Below are 22,895 nucleotides of genomic sequence, written 5' to 3'. Positions count from 1 at the left end.
GGATTCTGAAACCACAGTCTTTCAGTAGTGCACTGCTCTTCCTATACAGAAACAAGGCTGCCACATGAGAAAGATTCAGGGTCTGTATTAGTGTCCATTAAATGGGTCCAGACTATAAGATGTATACGAGTTAGTAGAGAGGAATCAGTAAATGCTGCAATGTTCGGGCAGTGCAGTTTCTCCCATCCTCATCAACAGCTGTTGTTTCTTGCATTAATTTTAGCCATTTTGACAAGTGTGAGACAGTATCTCGTCCTGGTTTTGATTTTTATTTCCCTGATGATGAGTGATATTGAGCATCTCTTCATGTGTCTGTTAAACATCTGGATGTCTTCTTTGGCAAAGTATCTATCATTGTCTACTGCCTGTTTCTTAACTGGGTTGTTTTTTGGGTATTGAATTTGTAAGTTCTTTATAGTTTTTGGATACTAACCTTTTATAAGATATGTTGTTTACAAATATCTTCTCCCATTTTTGTTGATTGTTTCCTTGACTGTGCAGAAGTTTTTTTTGTCTTGATAAAGTCCTAATGGTTCATTTTTGCTTTTGTTTCCCTTGCCTCTGGTGACATGTTCAGTAAGTAGTTGCTACAACCGAGGTCAGAGAGGTTTCTATTTGTGTTCTCCTCTAGTATTTTGATGGTTTCCTGTCTCACTCTAAAGTCTTTCAACCATTTTGAATTTATTTTTGTGTATGGTGTAATAAAGTGGACTAGTTTCATTCTTCTGCATGTTGCTGTCTAGTTTTCCCAACACCATTTATTGAAGAGACTGTCTTTTTTCCATTGGATATTCTTTCTTGCTTCATTGAAGATTGGTTGATCATACAGTTGCGGGTCCATTTCTGGATTCTCTCTTCTGTTCCATTGATCTATGTGCCTGTTTTTGTGCCAGTATCATACTGTCTTGTTGATTACAGCTTTGTAATATAGCTTGAAATCCGGAATCATGATGCCTTTGGTTTTTCTTTTTCAGAATTGCTTTGGTTACTGGTGGTCTTTTGTAGTTCCATGCAAATTTTAGAATTGTTCTAGCTCTGTGAAAGGTGCTGGTGGTATTTTTTTTTTTTAAAAGATTTTATTTATTTATTCATGAGAGACACACAGAGAGAGAGAGAGAGAGAGAGAGAGACAGAGACACAAGCAGAGGGAGAAGCAGGCTCCATGCAGGGAGCCCGACGTGGGACTCGATCCCGGGTCTCCAGGATCACACCCCGGGCTGCAGGCGGCACTAAACCACTGCGCCACCAGGGCTGCCCTGCTGGTGGTATTTTGATGAGGATTGCATTAAATGTGTAGATTGCTTTGTGTTTAAATATTTTTTAAAAAAGGTGTTATTTATTTATTCATGAGAGAGAGAGAGAGAGAGAGAGAGAGAGAGGCAGAGACACAGGCAGACTGAGAAGCAGGGAGCTCCATGCAGGAGGGCTGCCCTGTGTATAAAGACTTTAACAAGGTTTATCCTTCCAGTCCCTGAGCATACAATGCTTTTCCATTTACTTGTGTCCTCTTCAATTTCTTTTATAAGTGCTCTATGGTTTTCAGAGTACAAATCTTTTACTTAGTTAGATTTCTTCCTAGGTATCTTACTGGTTTTGATGCAATTGCAAATGAGATAAATTCCTTGAATTCTTTTTCTGCTGCTTCATTATTAGTGTATAGAAATGCAACACATTTCTGCACATTGCCTTTATATCCTTGGGTTTTGCTAAATTCATGTATGAGTGCTAGCAGTTTTTTGGTAGAGTCTTTTTCTGGTTTTCTACGTAGAGTATCATGTCATTGGCAAATACTGAAAGTTTGACTTCTTTGCAAATTTGGGTGCCTTTTATTTCTTTTTGTAGTCTGATTGCTGAGGCAAGGACTCAGTTAAATAGTAATGGTGAGAGTGGACATCCTTGTCTTATTTCTGACGATAGGGGAAAGGCTCTCAGTTTCTTCCCATTGAGGATAATATTAGCTGTGGATCTTTCATATATAGCCGTTATGCTGTTGAGGTATGTTCTATCTATACCCACTTTGTTGAGGGTTTTTATCAGGAAAGTATGCTGTATTTTGTCAAATGCTTTTTCTACATCTATTGACAGGATCATATGGTTTTTATCCTTCTATTAATATCATGTATCACAATGATGAATTTGCAAATATTGAGCCATCCCTGCAGTCCAGGAATAAATCCCACTTGATTGTGGTGAATTCTTTTAATGTACTGTTGAATTTGATTTGCTAGTATTTTGTTGAGAATTTTTGCATCCATGTTCATCAGGGGTATTGGCCTATAGTTCTCCTTTATTAAGTGAGGCCTTTTAGTTTTGGGATCAAAGTAATGCTGGCTTTGTAGAATGAGTTTGGAAATTTTTCTTCCGTTTCTATTTTTTGGAACAGTTTGAGAAGAAACTCTTAACTCTTTTTAACTCTTTTTAAAATGTCTGGTTAAAAAAAAAAAGAAGGTAGAATTCCCTTGGGAAGCCACTAGCCCAGGGCTTTTGTTTGTTGGGAGATTTTTGATTACTCATTAAATTTCTTTGCTGGTTATGGGTCTATTCAAATTTTCTATTTCTTTCTGTCCCAGTTTTGACAGTTTTTAAGTTTCTAGGAATTTGTCCATTTCTTCCAGGTTACCCAGTTTGTTTGCATATAATTTTTAATAGTATTATAATTGTTTGTATTTCTGTGATATTGGTTGTGATCTCCTCAGTCATTCATGATTTTATCTATTTGTGTCCTTCCTCTTTTCTTTTTGATATATCTGGCTAGATGTTTTATTTTATTTTGTTATATATATTTTTTAAAGATTTTATTTATTTATTCATGAGAGACACACAGAGAGAGAGGCAGAGACACAGGCAGAGGGAGAAGCAGGCTCCTTGCAGGGAGCCCGATGTGGGACTCAATCCGGGTCTCCAGGATCACACCCTGGGCCGAAGGCAGGCACTTAACCGCTGAGCCACCCAGGGATTTCCCTGGCTAGATGTTTATTATATATTTTCAAAGAACCAGCTCTTAGTTTCATTAATCTGTTCTTTTTCTATATTACTTATTTCTGCTCTAATCTTTATAAGTTCCATTATACTGGCTTTAGGCTTTATTTGCTGTTCCTTTTCTAGCTCCTTTAGGTGCAAGGTAAGGTTGTGTATTTGAGACTTTTCTTGCTTCTTGAGTTAGGCCTGTAATATAATATACTTACCTTTTAGGACTGCTTTTGCTGCATCCGAAAGGTTTTGGGCTGTTGTGCTTTCATTTTCATTTGCTTCCATGTGTTTTTATTTTATTTTTATTTTTTTATTTTTTATTTCAATATATATTTTATTTAGAATGCAGCACTAACAGCATGATGATAAACCATCCCAAATTTATACCAAGAAGCACATACTCCTTCAAACGTGTCATTTTTCACAAGTAATTTAAGTACAGCATTATTGTCATTTGTACTAGAGTCAGAGACATTTAGATTCTTCAATTTTGGAACCTTTAGTAACATCAAAATGATGGGCTAGTCAGGCAGAAGAAAGAAACTCAAAGGCAGTTTCTTTTTCTTCTGCCAGTTCCTTTGCAGTTAGATCCATCTTCTCACAGGAGAAATCATTAATAGTGAGACCATCAACAATCTTCCAGGTCTTATTCTTTTTTTTTTTTTTTTTAATTTTTATTTATTTATGATAGTCACAGAGAGAGAGAGAGAGGCAGAGACACAGGCGGAGGAAGAAGCAGGCCCCATGCACCGGGAGCCCGATGTGGGATTCGATCCCGGGTCTCCAGGATCGCGCCCTGGGCCAAAGGCAGGCGCCAAACCGCTGCGCCACCCAGGGATCCCCTCCAGGTCTTATTCTTGATTATAACAGGGAACGAGTACAGCAGATCTTCTTTTTCACATGATGTACTTTGGTTGAATTTGAGTCAGTGTGGTGTGTTTATGTATATAATGTATGGAATGATAACCAAAAGTGTTTTTAAACAACAATTTATTTCTGGTGGCTTAATCTTTAATTAGTCAACTGTTACATTATTTGCTATATTAAAATCCAATGACTTATTATGGATTGGTGGGCTTTATGATATTTTAGTATAAGATTTGGCTCATTTTCGGGTTCACTAAGTTTTACTTAATACTTTCTAGGGCCCCATGGTTATGAATGTGCTTCAATTTCATAATGCCTCCTGCTATGGCAGACATCCTTGACATCTGGGCAGTGGATTCACAGTTAGCATCTGATGGCTCCATACCTGTGGATTTCCTTTTGCCCACTGGGATTTATATTCAGTTGGAGGTTCCTCGGGAAGCTACCATTTCCTATATTAAGCAGGTATGTAATTGGTAGAATTTTTATAAATGTAGCTTATTTACTTTATCACTTAGGGGATGATACTCTATTATAAAAAATATTACAAAAAAAGAGAAAATGTTATGTGACTATATTCTATAGAAATGTTATTAATGTGACCTAAAAATTAATCTTTAGGTCACTGATTTTAAAGACTTTGATACATGTTTGGTCTTTTGTAGATATATAAAAGATAATTCTCACTCTTACTTTAAACAATGTGTGATATCTGATTTAAGAAAAATTAACCTATGTTTGAAACGTTTGTTCAGGCTGCTTAAAGGAATTTGACATTACCAAGGAAGTTTTGAGTTAAAATCTTTTTAATTACTATCTTTGAACTTGTCTTAATTTTTCTGTATGTGACTTTTGGTTGATTGTCTTTTACTCCTTTTCCTTCCTCCCTACGCTGACTTTTCATGGTAACTGTGGGGAAGAAAGGTTTCCCCCAGTCATAAGTAGCATGCCTTCCTTTGGAAGCAAAATCTTTTTTTTTTTTTAAGTTTTTATTTTATTTTTTTTTTAAGATTTTATTTATTTATTCATGAGAGACACATGGAGAGAAAGAGGCAGAGACACAGGCAGAGGGAGAAGCAGGCTCCATGCAGGGAGCCCAATGTGGGACTCAATCCCGGGTCTCCATCTGCAGGATCACGCCCTGGGCTGAAGCTGGTGCTAAACCGCTGAGCCACCTGGGCTACCCTTTTTTTTAAGCTTTTTTTTTTTTAATTTAAATATTTTATTTATTCATGAAAAACACACAGAGAGAGGCAGAGACACAGGCAGAAGGAGAAGCAGGCTCCCTGCAAGGAGCCCGATGTGGGACTCGATCCAGGATCCCAGAATCATTCCCTGAATCAAAGGCAGACGCTCAACCGCTGAGCCACTCAGGCGTCCCCGTTTTTTTTAAGTTTTTAATTTAAATTCCAGTTAGTCAATATACAGTGTAATATTAGTTTCAAGTGTACAGTATAGTGATTCAACACTTGCGTACAACACCCTGTGCTCGTCACTACAAGTGCACTCTGCCCTCCTAATTCCCATCACCTATTTCACCCATCCCCCTCAAATCATCAATTTGGAAGTAACTTTTTTACATAGCAAGGCTTGCTTGTTTTGTTGGATTATTTTTTAAAGTGAATTGATGAGTGATACTGATTTGTGAGTACTATGAAATGTAAATGAAATTATTTTTCTAAACTTTCTTTTTAACATTTTTCTAATAGCTGAATCCAATATGAAAATCAGGGCATATGATTTGGCTATTGTGAGTAATACTATGAATAATGGCTATGATGAACATTGATGTACAGGTATTTGAGTCCTGCTTTCAATTTTTTTTGGGTATATGTCTGGAAGAGGAATTTTTATATCGTATGGTAATTCTGTTTTGATTTTTAAAGAATTGCCAAACTGTTTTCCACAGTGGTGTTACCATTTTTCATTCCTATTCAGCAATACATGGGGGGTTCTAGTTTCTCCACAGCCTGGCTAACACTTGTTATTTTCTGTTTTTGTTGTTTGTTTTCTATCACCATTTTTATGGCTGTGAAATGGTATCATATGCAGTATTTATTTGTATTTCCTTAATGACTAATGTCAAGCATCTTTTCATGTTTTTTTTTTTTTTTTTTTTTTTAAGATTTTACTTATTTATTCATGAGAGATACATACAGAGGCAGAGACACAGGCAGAGGGAGAATCAGGCTCCATACAGGGAGCCCGAAGTAGGACTCGATCCCAGGACCTCTGGGATCATGCCCTGAGCCAAAGGCAGACACTCAACCACTGAGCCACCCAGGCGTCCCTCTTTTCATGTTCTTATTGGCCATTTGTAGACTTTTCTGTTCAAGACCATTGGACATTTTTAAATTTAATTGTTTACTTTTTGTTGCTGAGTCACAGGAGTTCTTCATATATCCTGTATATTAGTCTCTTTTCAGAAATATAATTGGCAAACATTTCCTCCCATTCTTTGGGTTGCCTTTTCACACTCACAGTAGTGTCCTTTGATGTATAAAATTTTAAAAGTTTTGATGAAATCCTTTTTACCTATTTTTTCTATTGTTGCCCAGCAGCACTTTCTCCAGTATATAACTGAATCTGAGGATTATCTGTGATTTTTACTCCAGGTCTGTTATTTTCAATTCTTGGTTTTTGTGCTAGCTGCAGTTAAAATTTGTAATCCCCCTTGCCATTTCTGTGATGATTTTCTTTTATATGACCTTATTGAGGAAACTTGGGAGAAGATGACAAGAGAGTGATTCTGCTTATCTTGATAGGGCAGTGTGAATTAATGAAGATAACCTGATGAATAGAATAGACTAGAATGCAGAAAAAATAATATAAATTTTGTATGGGGGTGATAATACATACTTTGAATTTTCTATTTTTTCTGATTAGAAGTTATTTATGTTCATAAGAATAGTAAATATGGGGGTGCCTGGGTGGCTTAGTTGGTTGAGTGTCTCAGGATCCTGGGATCAAGCCCAAGTCAGGCTTCTTGCTCAGTGGAGAGCCTGTTTCTCACTTTCTCCCTGCTGCTCCTCGTGCTTGTGCACATGCACTGTCTTTTCTCTCTCTGTCAAGTAAATAAAATCTTAAAAAAGACAGCAACAAAAAAGAGTGGTAAATATGGACATCTTCATAGATACTCACTTTTTAGAAAAATTGAAATGGAGTCGACATAATTACATTACTTTCAGGTGTAGAAACTCTTGTGATTCAACAGTTACATACATTATCAAATGCTCACCATGATAGGTGTAATTATCATCTGTCACCATACAAAGTTATTGCAAGATTATTATTATTATCTTTAAATTTTGGTTATTTATTCATGAGAGACACAGAGAGAAGGCAGACATAGGGGGATGGAGAAGCAGGTGCCTCACACAGGGAGCCTGATGTGGGACTTGATCCCGGAACTCCAGGATCACACCCTGAGCCAAAGGCAGACACTCAACTGCTGAGCCACCCTGGAGTCTGAGTCCCTATTGCAAGATTACTGACTGTATTCTTCCTGCTGTACGTTTCATTTCCATGACTTATTTATTTTATGACTGATATTTTGACCTCCTAATCCCCTTCACCTATTTTCCCCTTCTCCCCACTTTGTCCCCTCTGGCAACCACCAGGTTTTTTTTGTGTGTGTTTATTAATCTGTTTCTGTTTTTGTTTTTATATATTTTTATTGTTTATTTATTTAGTTTTTATTTTTATTTTATTTATTTTTATTTATTTTTTAAATTTGAAGAGTTTATTGGAACAAAAAATCAATTCAAATCTGGCAATATCAAACCGGAAAAAGTTCATGTTTGTGTTTTAGATTCTGTATATAAGTGAATTCATAAGGTATTTGTCTTTCTCTGACTTACTTAGTGTAAGATTAGTTTTTTTTTTTTGATATACTTAATAAATGGCATTGTTTTTCATTTCTCTGTTAGTGTATAGAAACAATAGATTTTTATATATTAGTTTAGTATTCTGTAACTTTAGGGAATTCTTTATTACTTCTAAAAGTTTTTTGTGGACTCTTTAGGGTTTTTTTAATATACAGTATCATGTCTTCTGCAAGTAATGACAATTTTACTTCTTTAGTGATTTGGTTGCTTTTTCTTTTTGTTTGATTGCTACTACTGGGTTTTCCAGTTCTGTGTGTTGAATGTAGGTGATGGGAGTGGATGGTTTTGTCTTTAGTGATTTGGTTGCTTTTTCTTTTTGTTTGATTGCTACTACTGGGTTTTCCAGTTCTGTGTGTTGAATGTAGGTGATGGGAGTGGATGGTTTTGTCTTGTTAGTGATCTTAGAGGTAAAGCTTTCAGCTTTTCACTCTTAACTAAGATGTTAGCCATGGGTTTGTCATATATGGCTTTATTATGTTGAAGTGTATTTTCTCTATTCCTACCTTTTTGAGTTTTTATAATGAATGAATGTTGAATTTATCAAATCCTTTTCTACATCTACTGAGATGATTGATGGTTTTTATCTTTAATTTTATAATGAGGCATATCATGTTGGTTAAATTGTGGATAATGAACCATCTTTGCATTCCTGAAATAATTCCCACCTCATTGTGGTGAATGATCCTTTTAATGTCTTTTTGAATTTGCATTGCTAATATTTTGTTGAAGATTTTTGCATCTATGTTTGTCGGGGATTTTGGTATGTAATTTTTTTTTTTTTGTAGTGTCTTTGTCTGGTTTTGGTATCAGAGTAATGCTGGCCTTGTAGAATAAATTTGGAAGCATTGCTAGTCCCTTCTATTTTTTGGATGAGTATGAAAAGGATTGAGGGGGCCTAGGTGGCTCAGTCAGTTAGGTTTCTGACTCTTAATTTTCGGCTCAGGTCATGATCTCAGGGTCGTGAGATAGAGCCCTAGGTCGGGTCCCTCATTCAACATGGAGTCTGCTTGAGAGTCTTTCTCTCCCTCTCCCCGTGCTGTACATATACATGCTTTTCTCTCTCAAATAAATATAGAAATAAAATCTTTGAAAAAAAAGAAAAGGATTCTTTTTTCCCCCCTAGAGATAGAGAGGGGTGGAGGGAGAGCAAGAGGGAGATAGAGAATCTTAAGCAGGCTCCATGCTCAGCGAGGAACCTGTGGTAGGGCTCAGTCTCATGACACTGAGATCATGACCTGAGCCGAAATAATTGGATACTTAGCTGACTGAGCCACCCAGGTACTGTGATTATCTTTCTTTCTTTCTTTTTTTTTTTTTGAATATTTGATGGAATTCACCAATGAAGCCATCTGTTTCTAGACCTTTTATTGTTAGTTTTTTAAATTACTGTTTCAGTTTCGTTACTGGTAACTTCTGTTCAGAGTATCTGCTTGCTTGCTTGCTTTCTTTCTTTCTTTCTTCCTTCCTTCCTTCCTTTTTTCATCTGCTTCTTTCTGATTCAGTCTTGGAAGATTCTGTTTCCAGGAATTTATCCATTTCTTTCGGTTTTCCAGTTTGTTGGCATATAACTTTTTATGGTAGTCTCTTTAAGTCCTTTGTATTTCTGTGATATCGATTGTAACTTCTCTTTCATTTCTGATTTTGAGTCCTCTCTTTCTTGATCAGTCTGGCAGATAGTCACTTAATAACTTTGTTTACATAAGTGCAGTTTTTTGTGCATTATACTATCATTTACAAAAATGGGTTAATATTCTCTTGTAAGTTGGTGTTTTAAAAAACTTTTAATATATCTTAACTTTCCATTTTATCGAGTATTTTTATTTTATTTTCACAGATGTGTAATACTTTATAATTGATTTAGCCAATCCTTTATTGCTAGACATTTGGCTTGTCCTTTCTTTTTGAGTTTTATAAAGAGTTCCACAGTGAGTATCCTTGTAGGTGTATCTTTGTATGCTTGAACAAATTTTTCTGTTCCAGAAGGTCTCTTATTTTTTCTTGCAGATTTTATGGAAACAAGTTCACAATTATCCAATGTTTAACCTCCTTATGGAAATTGACTCCTATATGTTTGCATGTGTGAATCAAACTGCTGTATATGAGGAGCTTGAAGATGAAACAAGAAGACTCTGTGATGTCAGACCTTTTCTTCCAGTTCTCAAATTAGTGACAAGAAGTTGTGACCCAGGGGAAAAATTAGACTCAAAAATTGGAGTCCTTATAGGAAAAGGTAATTTAAAAACTTCTCTGTATGAATTCTTAACATATTTGTTGTTATATGTATAAACATATAGTAGGTATGATCGAAGACATTACTTTTCAGAGTGTGATCCAAGGACCAATGCTTATTTGTAAATTGATAACCAGTCTGAGATAAGTATAAAAATTGAGAGTAAATGTTTATAAATTCCCATAGCAATGTGATATTACCATAGTGTCCCATGGGTTATGTTTTTTATTCTTTTTCTAGTGACTTATTTTTATTTGCCAAAGTATTGTCTTTTGGCATATTGGAAAGAAAAGAGTTGTCCCTTTGTCTCAGTTTGAGAAACCCTTTTCTTAGAGATAATCCTCCATTTCTTTTGAATTACCTCTACTGAATACACACAATTTATATATGACTATACCAAGACTCAAAGCTGATTGAAAAATTTCTATAAATAACCCAAATTATTAACAAATTGTACTCCTTAACTAAAATTATCTTTAAGTAGAGATACTTCTGTAGTGAGTCAAGATATATGTCCATGTTATTCTTTGCAAATTAGTTCCAGAGAGAATTGTAACCAAGAAAATATGGTAGAGCCTCTCTTGCTATAATAATCGTGGATGTAACAGGGGCCAGTGGTAGATCAGTATCCTCCTTTATTTTATTTTTTTTAAAGATTTTATTTATTGGGCAGCCCAGGTGGGTCAGCGGTTTAGCGCTGCCTTCAGCCCAGGGCCTGATCCTGGAGATCCAGGATCGAGTCCCGTGTTGGGCTCCCTGCAAGGAGCCTGCTTCTCCTTCTGCCTGTGTCTCTGCCTCTCTTTCTCTCTGTCTCTCATGAATAAATAAATAAAATCTTAAAAAAAAAGATTTAAAGATTAAAAAAAAGATTTTATATATTTATTCATGAGAGGGCAGAGACATAGAGGTAGAGGGAGAAGCCGGCTTCTCCAGGGGAGCCCCATGTGGGACTCGATTGCGGGACTCCAGGATCACCCCCTGAGCTGAAGGCAGATACGCAGCCATTGAGCCACCCAGGCATCCTGATCAATATCCTGCTTTAGACAAGATACTAGAATTAAGTACTACAAGAGGTTAACTGCAGAGGAGACTTGAAGTTTATTTATTTATTTTGAAGTAGTAGTTTTGTGTTGTTGTTTTTATTTTACTTTAGAGACTTCAAGTTTAAATACAAAACCAAACAATCCACTGGAAATTTTTGGGTTTGGATTGGCCCCTTGCATTAATTAAATTCACTCTTATAGGATAATATGTTACCACTCAATTTAATATTATAAGTATTCGCAAGATGACATAGTAGCATCCTCTCCAAGAACCATGCCCTGTCAGATTGCGTTCTTGATCTTGACGTATTGTGATTTGGGCTAACTAATGATTACAAATGTGGGGCTACGTTCTTCCCTTTGAGTACTTAGAGCAGAACCTCCATGCCCAGAATGGAGCCCAATATCGGACTTGAACTCATTACCCTAAGATCAAGACCTGAGGTGGATCAAGAGTCAGATGCTTAACCAATTGAGCCATCCAGGTGCCTAGACAACCTAGTGTTTAAGAAAGTTTGATTACCTCAGAGGATAGCTAGTTTGCTTAGGTAATAATTTTTCTCCCTTTAATAGGTTTATAATTATTTACCATACAAGATTTTCTTTCTTTTTTGTTCTTTAGGATTTTGATTTTTTATTTTTAAGTACTCTGCAGACCCAGTGTAGGGTTTGAACTCACAGATCAAGAGTCACATGCTCCACTGACTGAACCAACCAGGAGCCCCCACAGTTTTCTTATGTATTAATGGCCTCATTAGAAAGCATCCCTTTTTATTGCTAGAGCTTCAAGGATTTCTTGATAAATTTTAAATTCTTCATTACAAAAAGTCTCTTCTTTGTTTGAATTGAAGGATATATGAAAAAGTAAAAAGAATAATCACTTATAATCTTATCCAAGACAAGAATATCCACTGAACTATATTGAGATATAGTTCTTTCCTAATGACTTTGTATGTGTATGTATGAAAATATATAGCTTTTATATGTTTCTATGCTGGATGGAAGGAAGTAGACCAGAACCACACTGATTGTTAAAGTAAAATATTTGATAAACCAAAAGGTTAGCATCATAGGGAGAGCTAACTTTTGTCAGGATATGGGTGTCTTTTTGAGATATGCCATGTTTTCAAAACTTAGATCACTGCAACATGTTCTAGTTGTGATCTCCAATAAATATGGTCTTGTTAGCCACTATTACCTCTACATGAGCTTGCCAGATTTAGCAAATAAAAATATACTAGATGCAAATATTACGTGGGATATACTTAATGATAAAAATCATTCATCATTTATATAAAATTCAAATAGAATTAGGCATGCTTTTTTTTTATTTGGTGACAGTGCTGGGATCATACGTATATACATATATATAAATTGAATTTTTCATAAGCAGTGTGATGTAATTTCATTCTGTATCATAAAGTTTATTATATAAAAATTTTCAATGCAGTGTGCCTGCAATTTGAATGATCAAGGTGCAAGGAGTGTTTTATATTCAATTGAACAGTTTATAAACTCTTTAACTATTTATAAATTGTGCTTTAGATTTTCAGTGAATTTAGAAAACCTGTTGTTGATCATATACACAGATTCAAGTGTTAACATTCACTTAGGAAGTTGAGTAAGTCTGTTTTATTTTTTTTATTTTTTTATTTTTTTTAAGTAAGTCTGTTTTAATATTTTAGAATGAATTTTCACTTTAAGTACCTAACAAGTCAATTTTTGCGGTTGCTAATTTGTATGTGGTGACTACAACCGGGGTTTGGTGAGGTCATGTGTCCTGGTAAGACAATAAACAATTATTTCAATTTAACTTTAGGAACAAGTTTGCTGCCTCCTCCGCCCCAAAGAAAACAATAGAACCTTTACAGATATAACTGCCCTGATGGGTCTAAAAATACCTTTTCCTGAATGATAATTTGTCTGATCATTTTATTTTTTATGTTCTAAATAATTATTTACAGAGCTGCTATTTGAGCTCTGATTATATTCTATAGTGAAGGTCATCCCTTCAGATACCCATTAGTAAATCTTGATCAGAGGATTTTGTCAGCATCTTGAAAAATAATTTTTGAAAACTCCCTTATATTTTCCCTGACTTATCTAAAGTTGTGGTATATTTTAAAGTGAAGGAAATACAGAGTCTGCAGGATTTTAACAGTATCTTTAATGTAAAGAAATTACTCACTTTATACTCTTTTTATGAAAAGATTTTATTTGGGGCACCTGGGTCCTCAGTCAGTTAAGTATCTACCTCTTATTCTCAGCTCAGGTCTTGATCTCTGGGTTGTTAGTTCAAGACCCAAGTTGAGCTCCATGTTGGGCTGGGAGACTACTTTTAAAAAAATCATATTTATCTGTAAACTATATAATATTTTTATCTTAAAATTTAAGATTTGCTTTCAGATTTTCTTACCAGAACACCTGTAAGAAATTAACTAGGTTTAAAATTAAGTTACTTAACCTAATTTCTTTTCTTTTTTTTTTAAAGATTTTATTTATTTATTCATGAGAGACAGAACGAGAGAGAGAGAGAGAGAGAGGCAGAGAGGCAGAGACACAGGCAGAGGGAGAAGCAGGCTCCATGCAGGCAGCCTGACATGGTCAGACCAGGTCAATCCCGGGTCTCCAGGACCACACCCTGGGCTGAAGGCCGCGCTAAACCGCTGAACCACCCGGGCTGGCCCTAATTTCTTTTTTTAAAAGTGATCTCTACATCCACCGTGGCACTTGAACTTAGAATCCGGAGATCAAGAGTTGCATGCTCTTCTGACTGAGCCAGCCAGGCAGCCCCCTAATTTCTTATTTTTGGCAAAGTTTCTATTTTTAAGAAATCTTGTAGTGGTTTCTAATCTCAAGCTTTTTTTTAAAAAAAAGTAGATTCTCGGGACGCTTGGGTGGCTCAGCAGTTGAGTGTCTGTCTTCAGCTCAGGGCGTGATCCTGGCCTGGGATCGAGTCCTGCATCGGGCTCCTTACGAGGAGCCTGCTCCTCTCTCTGCCTGGGTCTCTGCTTCTCTCTCTTTGTCTCTCATGAACAAATAAATAAAATCTTAAAAAAAAAAAAAAGGCAGATTCTCAGAGATTGGGATTCAGTGAGTCTGGGATGAATTTAAGAACTCTGTACTTTTCAGTTTATTCTAACAGTTACGTGAACAGAGTTCCTTATTTATAATATATTGAAAAAATTACCTAAACGGTAGCAATTGCAATTCAACAGTATATATTGAGTGTTTTTAATAGGCACCACAGCAGTGAACTTGGGTGAACTTTGTTCTTTGTCTAATGGGAGCTCACAATCCAGTGGGAAATATGGATCAGTAAACAGACAATTACAATATTAATGTGTAAACTGCTATAGGTCAAGGAGTAAAATCAACTGAGAGATTGAGATGGCTTTGTAGAAAACACACAACTAAACTGAGCCTTCAGTGCTGATTAGGAGTTGATCAAGTAGGAGTTGGAAGAAGGGTAATCAAGTGAGAACGGCATGTGTGAAGAATGGCCTATTTGAGGAATAAAAGTAATTGACTATAGTTTGTGTAAACGGACAGCTAGGAAAAGCAGGAAGACGAGAGAGGCAGCCAGCTTCAGAGCAGATGGAACCATTGAGGCTGTTTTAAAAATTAGAGACTTATTCCTAAAAGCAATTAGGAAGCTATCGAAGGGATGATTTTTTTTTTTTTTTTAAGATTTTATTTATTTTTGAGAGAGAGAGAGTGAAGAAGCATGAGCAGGGGTTGGGGCAGAGGTTGCAGACTCCTTGCTGACCTGGAAGCCCGATGTGGGACTCAATCCCAAGGACCTTGAGATTATGACCTGAGCTTTAGTTCAGGCAGACGCTTAATCAGTTGAGACACCCAGTCACCCTCGCAGGAATTTATTTTATTTTATTTTATTTTTTTAAGATTTTTTGTTTTAATTTTTAAATTTTTTTCATGTGAGACACAGAGAGAGGGAGAGGGAGAAGCAGGTACCCCTCAGGGAGCCCGATGTGGGACTCGATCCCAGGACCCCGGGGATCATGACCTGAGCCAAAGGCAGATGCTCAACCACTGAGCCACCCAGGCACCCCTCTTTGCAGGGATTTAAGTGGAGTAACACGATCAGATTACATTTTATAAAGATTATTCAAATTAAAAAATGGAGAATAGATCAGAGAGATTAAGACTGGGATTAGAGAAATTAGTGAAAACTGATGTTGTAATCCCAAGTGAGGGATGGTGATGGCCAGGATTAAGTTAATGGCTATAGGAACTGAAAGTGGACAGAGTTGAGAGACATTAGAAAGTGGATTAGACATGACTTTTAATAGATAAAGGAAGAGAAAGAGTTTGATTTTTGTTAAATGTATTAGGTACTCATTTTCTTTTTTTACCTGTAATGCCTATATCCATGGGTAGAAATAGTTTCAACAGTGCTGAGAAAGAAGCTTCAAAATGCCGTAGGTAGTCTACATAAATTACAGTCCCTTCATAGCTCATTTAGAGTATGTATTTCCATTCCAGATCTAGAACTATCCAGGAAATCATAATGTACTTTTAAGATTTTACCTTTGCTGTGTTAACGCAAACATTTTTATTTTTCTATATTTAATGCCACAGTTTATTCTAATATTTATTTATTTATTAAAGATTTTAATTTATTTGAGGGGTAGTGGCAGAGTGAGAGGGAGAAAGTGTCTTAAGGCAGAGTCAGTGCTAAGTGTGGAGGTGGACGTGGAGCTTGATCTCAGTACTCTGAGATCATGATCTGAGCTGAAACCAAGAGCCAGATGCTTGATAGACTGTGACACCCAGGCACTACTTTAGTATTTATTTTTTTTATTTTTTATTTTTTTTAGTATTTATTTTTGAAATAATAATTGGTTTAATATATAAAAGGAAATAGACAATGGAGGTATAAGTCTGCTGTCTAGATAACTCTCATTGACATGTATATGTTCAAATAGTATGGAGTCAAATGATACGGTATTAAATCGCCTTAAAATTAACAGGCTGGGCAGCCCGGGTGGTTTAGCGGTTTACTGCTGCCTTCAGCCCAGGGCCTGATCCTGGAGATTAGGGATCCAGTCCCATATCGGGCTCCCTGCGTGGAGCCTACTTCTCCCTCTGCGTGTGTCTCTACCCCCCCCCACCTCTGTCTCTCATGAATAAATAAATAAAATCTTAAAAAAAAACAAAAACAAAAACAAACTGCTGCACTGTATTTCTCTTCTCAACACTTTGAAAAACTTTTATGTTGTCATCTCAGGTACTGTTCCAAAACAAAAATTTATACGTATTCTATAGTTTCTTTTGAATTTGCATAAAAGGAATCTTGCAAGACTCATTTTGTTTCTTCTTTTTACTTTTTTTTTTTTAAAGATTTTATTTATTTATTCATGAGAGACATAGAGAGAGGGGGCAGAGACACAGGCAGAGGGAGAAGCAGTCCCCATGCAGGGAACCCAGTGTGGGACTTGACCCAGGGTCTCCACGGTCACACCCTGAGCTGAAGGGAGATGCTCTACCACTGAGCCACCCCGGCGTCCCCTTCTTTTTACTTTTAATATATCTGGGACTTTTAACATAACACCACCAACCCTGTCTATTCATTTTATCACTTGTACTACTGTAAAATAATATATGGATGTATTTCAATCTTTAAACTAGATCTTAATGATTAACTTTATTTTCAGTTTTCAAATTATTATAAACAAAACTACAGTGAGCATTCTTGAGCTGTAATCAATACGTTATAACAAATAATGTACAAGTACTTCCATAGGTTTGTGGAAATAAAGACCACCCAAATGAGAACAGACTATTTACTCAGAGCTTGCTGTATAGTAAAGGAACTTCATGTTTGTCAGTGTCTCTGAGGCAGGCAGGGGAGTGAGAGAGCCTTATACCAAGAAAGAAGGAAGGCCTTATATATGGTTAATGGAAGGTTGTTGGCAAAGAGAAGTTGGAGAGGGGCTCACTAGAAGCTGGGCATCTTATGTAATTGATTTGGGTGTGCATATTTGGCTTTGGCTTTTCTGGTTGTTACTAGAGTCTCTCAGGTTGAAATTCCTCTTGGTAGGATTTTGAGATCAAAGAATCTATGTGTATGTTTATAATTTGTAATATTAAATATATATGCCTTCTAGCACAATGCATTGCCAAACTTTAAACTGTTTGTCAATTTTACAGTTAAAAGTTAATGTAGGCATAAAAATTTCTGCGTGTTCATTTATTGCTGTAGATTTCAAGAATTATTTTTTAGGATAATGATAAGTTTATGAAACGGTTGCTATATTTAGTTGTCTTGATGGTAGAAGTGATTCATAGTTAAATACAATAAAGAATTTTATGTTTATGAGATTTTTGACTAATTGATAGACTATAACCATTGTTGAAAATTCACAGTGAACCAAAAGTTTAATTTATAAAATGTAAACTTAGTTTTAGGTAATAGCTTATATTTTAAGTTCATTAATTTAAACATTTTCAGATTCTTAGGCTTTCTTAGATATATTAAATGTGATTTACTTGGTTTGTAAAGAAAAACTAGATTTTTTTTTGAAGATTTTTATTCATGAGAGAGAGAGAGAGAGAGAGAGAGTTTGTGTGTGTGACACAGAGAAGCAGGCTCCCTGTGGGGAGCCTAATATAGAACTCAATCCCAGGACCCTGGGATCACTCCCTGAGCTGAAGGCAGATGCTCAACCACTGAGCCATCCAGACATCCAAAAAAACTGGGTATTTTATATATGGTTTTAAAGTGTGTATTATTTCAGCAATAATCTTTATAAAACTGATACCCAATTACATTTCTTCAAAGCTACATTTCTGTGAACGTTTCAAATTTGTCTTTTTTAGAAATCTTAATTATATGTTCATCTTCTGTACATGAAATTTGTTATTTTATCTGGATATTCTTTTGATCTTTCATATTTTCCTGCCCAGTTTTATTTGCTTGATAAAAAATATCCGGTATATATGGTTGGATATATTTTATATTCTCTTGTATTAGCTACTCAAAATGACACTTTAAAAAAATTTGTTTAGGTCTACATGAATTTGATGCACTGAAGGATCCTGAAGTGAATGATTTCCGAATAAAAATGCGCAAATTCAGTGAGGAAAAGATTCAGTCACTTGTGGGATTGTCTTGGATGGATTGGCTGAAGCAGACATATCCACCAGAACATGAACCATCGATCCTTGAAAACTTAGAAGATAAACTTTATGGAGGAAAGCTCATTGTGGCTGTTCATTTTGAAAATTGTCAGGTATTACAAGAAATACTTTGTAATACATTTGTGATTTTTACCCGAATGCAGCACCAATTGTACAGGAGGCTGTTGCTCAGCTGGTAAATGCTATTACAAAGAACATTTTTAGATTTTAGATGGGTATAAATTTAGGATTATGTATAATAATCAAAAGTGACACATCTTTTGCACATATATGATTTTGAGATGCAATGATGTATTAGTCTAGATCGAGGTTAGAAAACCAGTTTTTGAATGGTTTTTCTATTTTATTTATTTATTTAGAAATCAGTTTCATTTAACTCCATTTTAAAAATTTTATTTAAAATCAATTAACATAATGTGTTATTTATTTATTTTTTTTAAAGATTTTGTTTATTTTATTCATGAGAGACACAGAGAAAGAGAGGCAGACACAGGCAGAGGAGGGAGAAGCAGGGTCCATGCAGGGAGCCTGATGTGGGACTTGATTCCAGGACTCCAGGATCACGCCCTGAGCTGAAGGCGGACACTAAACCGCTCAGCCACCCAGGCGTCATTCTAGTTTTTATATTTTAAAGGGATGTGAAAAAACTGAGGGTTTTAAGAGATGTTTAAAAGAAAGTGAGAGAGAGAGAAAGAAAAAGAAAGAATATGTGACAGAGACTCATAGGTTGTCAACAAAGCCTTGTTCTTTACAGAAAAAGATTGCCAGGCTAGAAAATGTTCTTTAGTGTAGATGTTTTATTTTCTCATTTGATTTTTCTCTTGTCTATAAAATTAAAGATTTGGTCAAATGATCTCTTTTTTCCCCATATTCTTATTTGCATTCTTTGAATATGTAGTTAAGTGGTAATATGGAACATTATAATGGAGTGTATACACAGTTAATCCATATCTGAACGGTCACAGTTATTATGCAAACCAGATTGTGATACTGCCTTTCTGTCTACTGTGGTCATTTTATGATCTGGGATGGGTCCTTAGAATTCAGGTTGGAGTTCAAGGATATTTTGTGTTGTTTTGATAACAGTGACTTTGATAACAATGACATAAATCTTTTCAGTAGCAATTCTCTATTGAGCACTTTACCATGCCTAGAACTATGAAAGATATTTTTTATATATTTCCCACTTTAAAAAAACAACTTTATAAAACGTTATTATTACCAGTTTATAGTGACAAAAATGAAAGGAAGAGGTTTTTTTGGGGAGTGGGTAGTTTTTTTTTTTTTTTTTTTTTTTTTTTAAATGTCAGGACTTAGAGCTGATCCATGGTAGAGACAGATTTTATCTAGGTGTTTCTGTTTTATTCAGTTCTGCTTCCTTTCCAACAATATGTTTCTAAATATTTGTAGGAACCAATGCAAAAGAAGGAAAGGAGGAGCTGGCTTTCTGGCATTTTGCAGAGAAGATTTATCTAGGTTAAAAAATTTTTTTTTCTTTTGTTGCTCTCACCTGAGATATGTTTCAACTAAACTCCAGTTTAAACCAAGATTTGGATATTTTAAAGTCTCAAGATCAAGTTACAATACTATTTAGGGAATTCTGCAGTGTTGGAAGAACTAGAATGGGGAATTTTACCATTGAGAGGGGACTAGAATTCAACTTGGCTGAAGGCATTTTGCCCATTTAGGTCAGTCTGCATTTCATTACATATGGGGCAGATCTCTACTAGATACACATTTTAATGTAATCATCATTGTAACAAAGTATATGTGAAAATAGATGTTTTGAAATTAGAAAAAAATGGAGATATTGTGAAATCTTACTGAATTCCAAGCATTCATAGAATTTTTCCAATTTCTTTTATTTATTTATTTTTAGTTTTTTTTTTTTTTTTTTTTTTTAATTTTAATCACCTAGTGATCACCATGACAAGTGAGTGTACTACTCAATCCCCATCACCTATTTCACCCATATTCCTATCCACCTCCCCTCTGGTAACCATCAGTTTGTTCTCTGTAGTTAAGATTTCCTCTCTTGGTTTCTCTCTCTCCCTCCACAGGTTTCTTTAGGTTTAAAATGAGTCTCTTTTAGCAGTATATAGGGGATTCTTGTTTTTTAATCCACTCTTTCACCCTGAGTGTTTTGATTAGAGTGTTTAGTTCATTTACATTCATTGTAATTGTTGGTATATATGTATTTATTGCCATATTATTACCTGCTTTGTGGCTGTTAATAAAGATTTTCTCTGATCCTTTCTTTCTTTCATGGTTTGCTGATTTTGCTTCGTAATACATTTGGATTTCTTTCTCTTTATTCTTTGCATATTTATTAATGATTTTTGATTTGTGTTACTGTTAGGTTTGTATGTAACCTCTTTGCATTTAGCAGTCTATATTAAGTTGATGGTCGTATAGAGTTGAACACATCCTTTACTCTCCTTCCCACATTTTAGGTTGTCATGTTTTATATCCTTTTATGAGTTCCTTGATTGATACTTTATAAAAATATTCATTACTGTTTTTGCGTTTCCTTCCTTCATACTTTCACTTTTGATCTTTTCTTTTTATTGAGTTTTCTGTTTAATATTTCTTGCCTTGCTAGTTTAGTGGTCATGAACCCCTTCAGTTTTTCTTTGAGAAACTCATTATCTTTCTTTGTATTCTGAGTGATAGCCTTGTTAGATAGAGTATTCTTGAGTGAAAGTTTTTTTGTAGGGGATCCCTGGGTGGCGCAGTGGTTTGGCGCCTGCCTTTGGCCCAGGGCGCAATCCTGGAGACCCGGGATCGAATCCCACGTCAGGCTCCCGATGCATGGAGCCTGCTTCTCCCTCTGCCTGTGTCTCTGCCTCTCTCTCTCTCTCTCTCTCTCTCTCTCTCTGTGACTATCATAAATAAAATTTTAAAAAACCACAAAAAAAAGTTTTTTTGCAATCAGCACTTTTAGTGTATCATTCCACTCCTTTTGGCTTGTAAAATTTCTGCTGAAAAAATCCACTCATAACCTTAGTGGGTTTCTTTTTTTTTTTTTTTTTTAGGGGGTTTCTTTTGTATGTAACTGTCTTCTTTTGTCTTACTGTTCTTAATTTTTTTTAATCTCTATATTTTGCCATTTTAATTACGACATATTTCTATGTGGATCTGATTTTGTTGACCATGTTGGGGGTTCTCTGTGTCTCTTCAATCTAGATATGTTCCCTTCCCCAAATTAGGGAAGTTTTCAGATATTATTTCTTCAAATAAATTCTCTGCCCTTTTTCTCTGTCTTCCTCTGGAACTCCTATAATGGGAATGTTATTATTTTTGATGGAATTACTGTGTTCCCTAAGTCTATTCTTATTTTGTATAATAACGTTGTCTATCTTGTTCATCTTGGTTACTTTCCAGTACTCTGTCTTCTAGGTCATTAATTCATTCCTCTGTTTTTTCCAGCCTACTGTTCATTCCATCAAACATGTTTTTCATTTTCTTTTTTTTTTTTGAGCCCTTTATCTCTGCTCCATTTTTCTTATTCTCTATATTAATGTTCTCACTGATATCCTCCACTCTTTTTAAAGTCTAGTTAGTATCTTTATGATCATTACCTTAAATTCTCCATTAAGCATGTTACTTAAATCTGTTTTGCTTGTATGTCTGGCCATGGCCTTGTCCTGTTCTTTCATTTGGGACAAATTCCTTTGTCTTCATAGTTTGTCTGAGCCTCTGTGCCTGTTTCTCTGTGTGTTGAGAGTCAGCTACATCTTCTGTTCTTGAGAATAATGGCCTTATATGGAAAATGTCCTGTAGTGCTCTGCAGTATAGTGTTCCCTGTTCCCCAGGGCCTGGTGCTTCCAGTAGCATTTCTCTTGTGTGCTGCGTGTGCTCTACTATCATGTCCTGGCCACTTTATTCTTCAGATCAATAGTCTACAGAGACTCTCTTTGCTTGTTGTGAGTAGTGTTTGGTACCTGGCCCAAATGTGGTGCATTTTAACTAGATGTGCTCTGGTCTGCTTATGAAATAAGATCTGTTGCTATTGCCACCAGAACCAAGGGCTCACAAAACTCTTGGGTCAGGAGACATGATGCTGTCAGGGGTTTTGGCTGGTCCTCTGGATGAGGAGGCCTGCTATGGTGGGACTGAGGTGAGCACGACTGGGAAGGGTGAATCATTAGAGTATGGGGAGCAGGGCTTGGCTTAAGCAAGTCATATGTGAGTGCCAGTGCTGTGCTTTGTTCCCTCAGGTGGCTCTGTGTTTATGTGGAAATTTGGGGAAATGATTCTGTGCCTGGCCGTTCCTTTTTTAACCTGTGGGGTCTCTCTATGGAGGTTGCCTCTCTGGAACTCCTACCCTGAGTTTAGCAAATAGCTCCCTTGCTGTACACCATAGGCACTCCAAAGATCTTGGTTTCCATGCTGTATTTCTGTGGTCTGTTTGTTCCACTTTGTCTCCAGGAGTAGCCCCCAATGCCTCTGGATTCTCACCAAGCCAAGCCCACTGACCTTTAGAATTCCAGACGTTAAGCCCCACTGGATTCCTTTTCCCCATGGGCTCTTCTGTGTGATAATTTGTCTTTTGCTTTTCAGTGGTACAGCAGCTCCCTCTGTACTGCACAGGTCATGATCTTTTTCTCTTCTTCTTCTTGTTTTTTTTTTTTTTTAATATTTTATTTATTTATTCATGAGAGACATGCAGAGAGAGAGAGAGAGGCAGAGACACAGGCAGAGGGAGAAGCAAGCTCCATGCGGCGTGGGGGG

General features: G+C 36.0%; 1 protein-coding gene across 4 annotated transcripts in view; it reads left to right on the top strand.

The window, feature by feature from the left end:
• Nucleotides 1-22,895, top strand: part of PIK3CB (phosphatidylinositol-4,5-bisphosphate 3-kinase catalytic subunit beta) — a 203,152-nt gene that overhangs the window by 74,856 nt on the left and 105,401 nt on the right. For all 4 annotated transcript variants that reach the window (XM_072726958.1, XM_072726956.1, XM_072726957.1 and 1 more), the window contains 3 exons: nucleotides 4,116-4,302; nucleotides 9,729-9,954; nucleotides 18,030-18,253. In XM_072726958.1, the coding sequence (XP_072583059.1) occupies nucleotides 4,132-4,302; nucleotides 9,729-9,954; nucleotides 18,030-18,253 (621 nt within the window). In that variant the 5' untranslated portion in view covers nucleotides 4,116-4,131. The remainder of the gene's footprint in view (nucleotides 1-4,115; nucleotides 4,303-9,728; nucleotides 9,955-18,029; nucleotides 18,254-22,895) is intronic.

The sequence above is a fragment of the Vulpes vulpes genome, chromosome 11 (assembly GCF_048418805.1).
Source record: "Vulpes vulpes isolate BD-2025 chromosome 11, VulVul3, whole genome shotgun sequence".
Classification (NCBI taxonomy): Eukaryota; Metazoa; Chordata; class Mammalia; order Carnivora; family Canidae; genus Vulpes; species Vulpes vulpes.
Note: the sequence above shows the minus strand (reverse complement) of the source record. Positions and strands in the feature narration are given on the sequence as shown.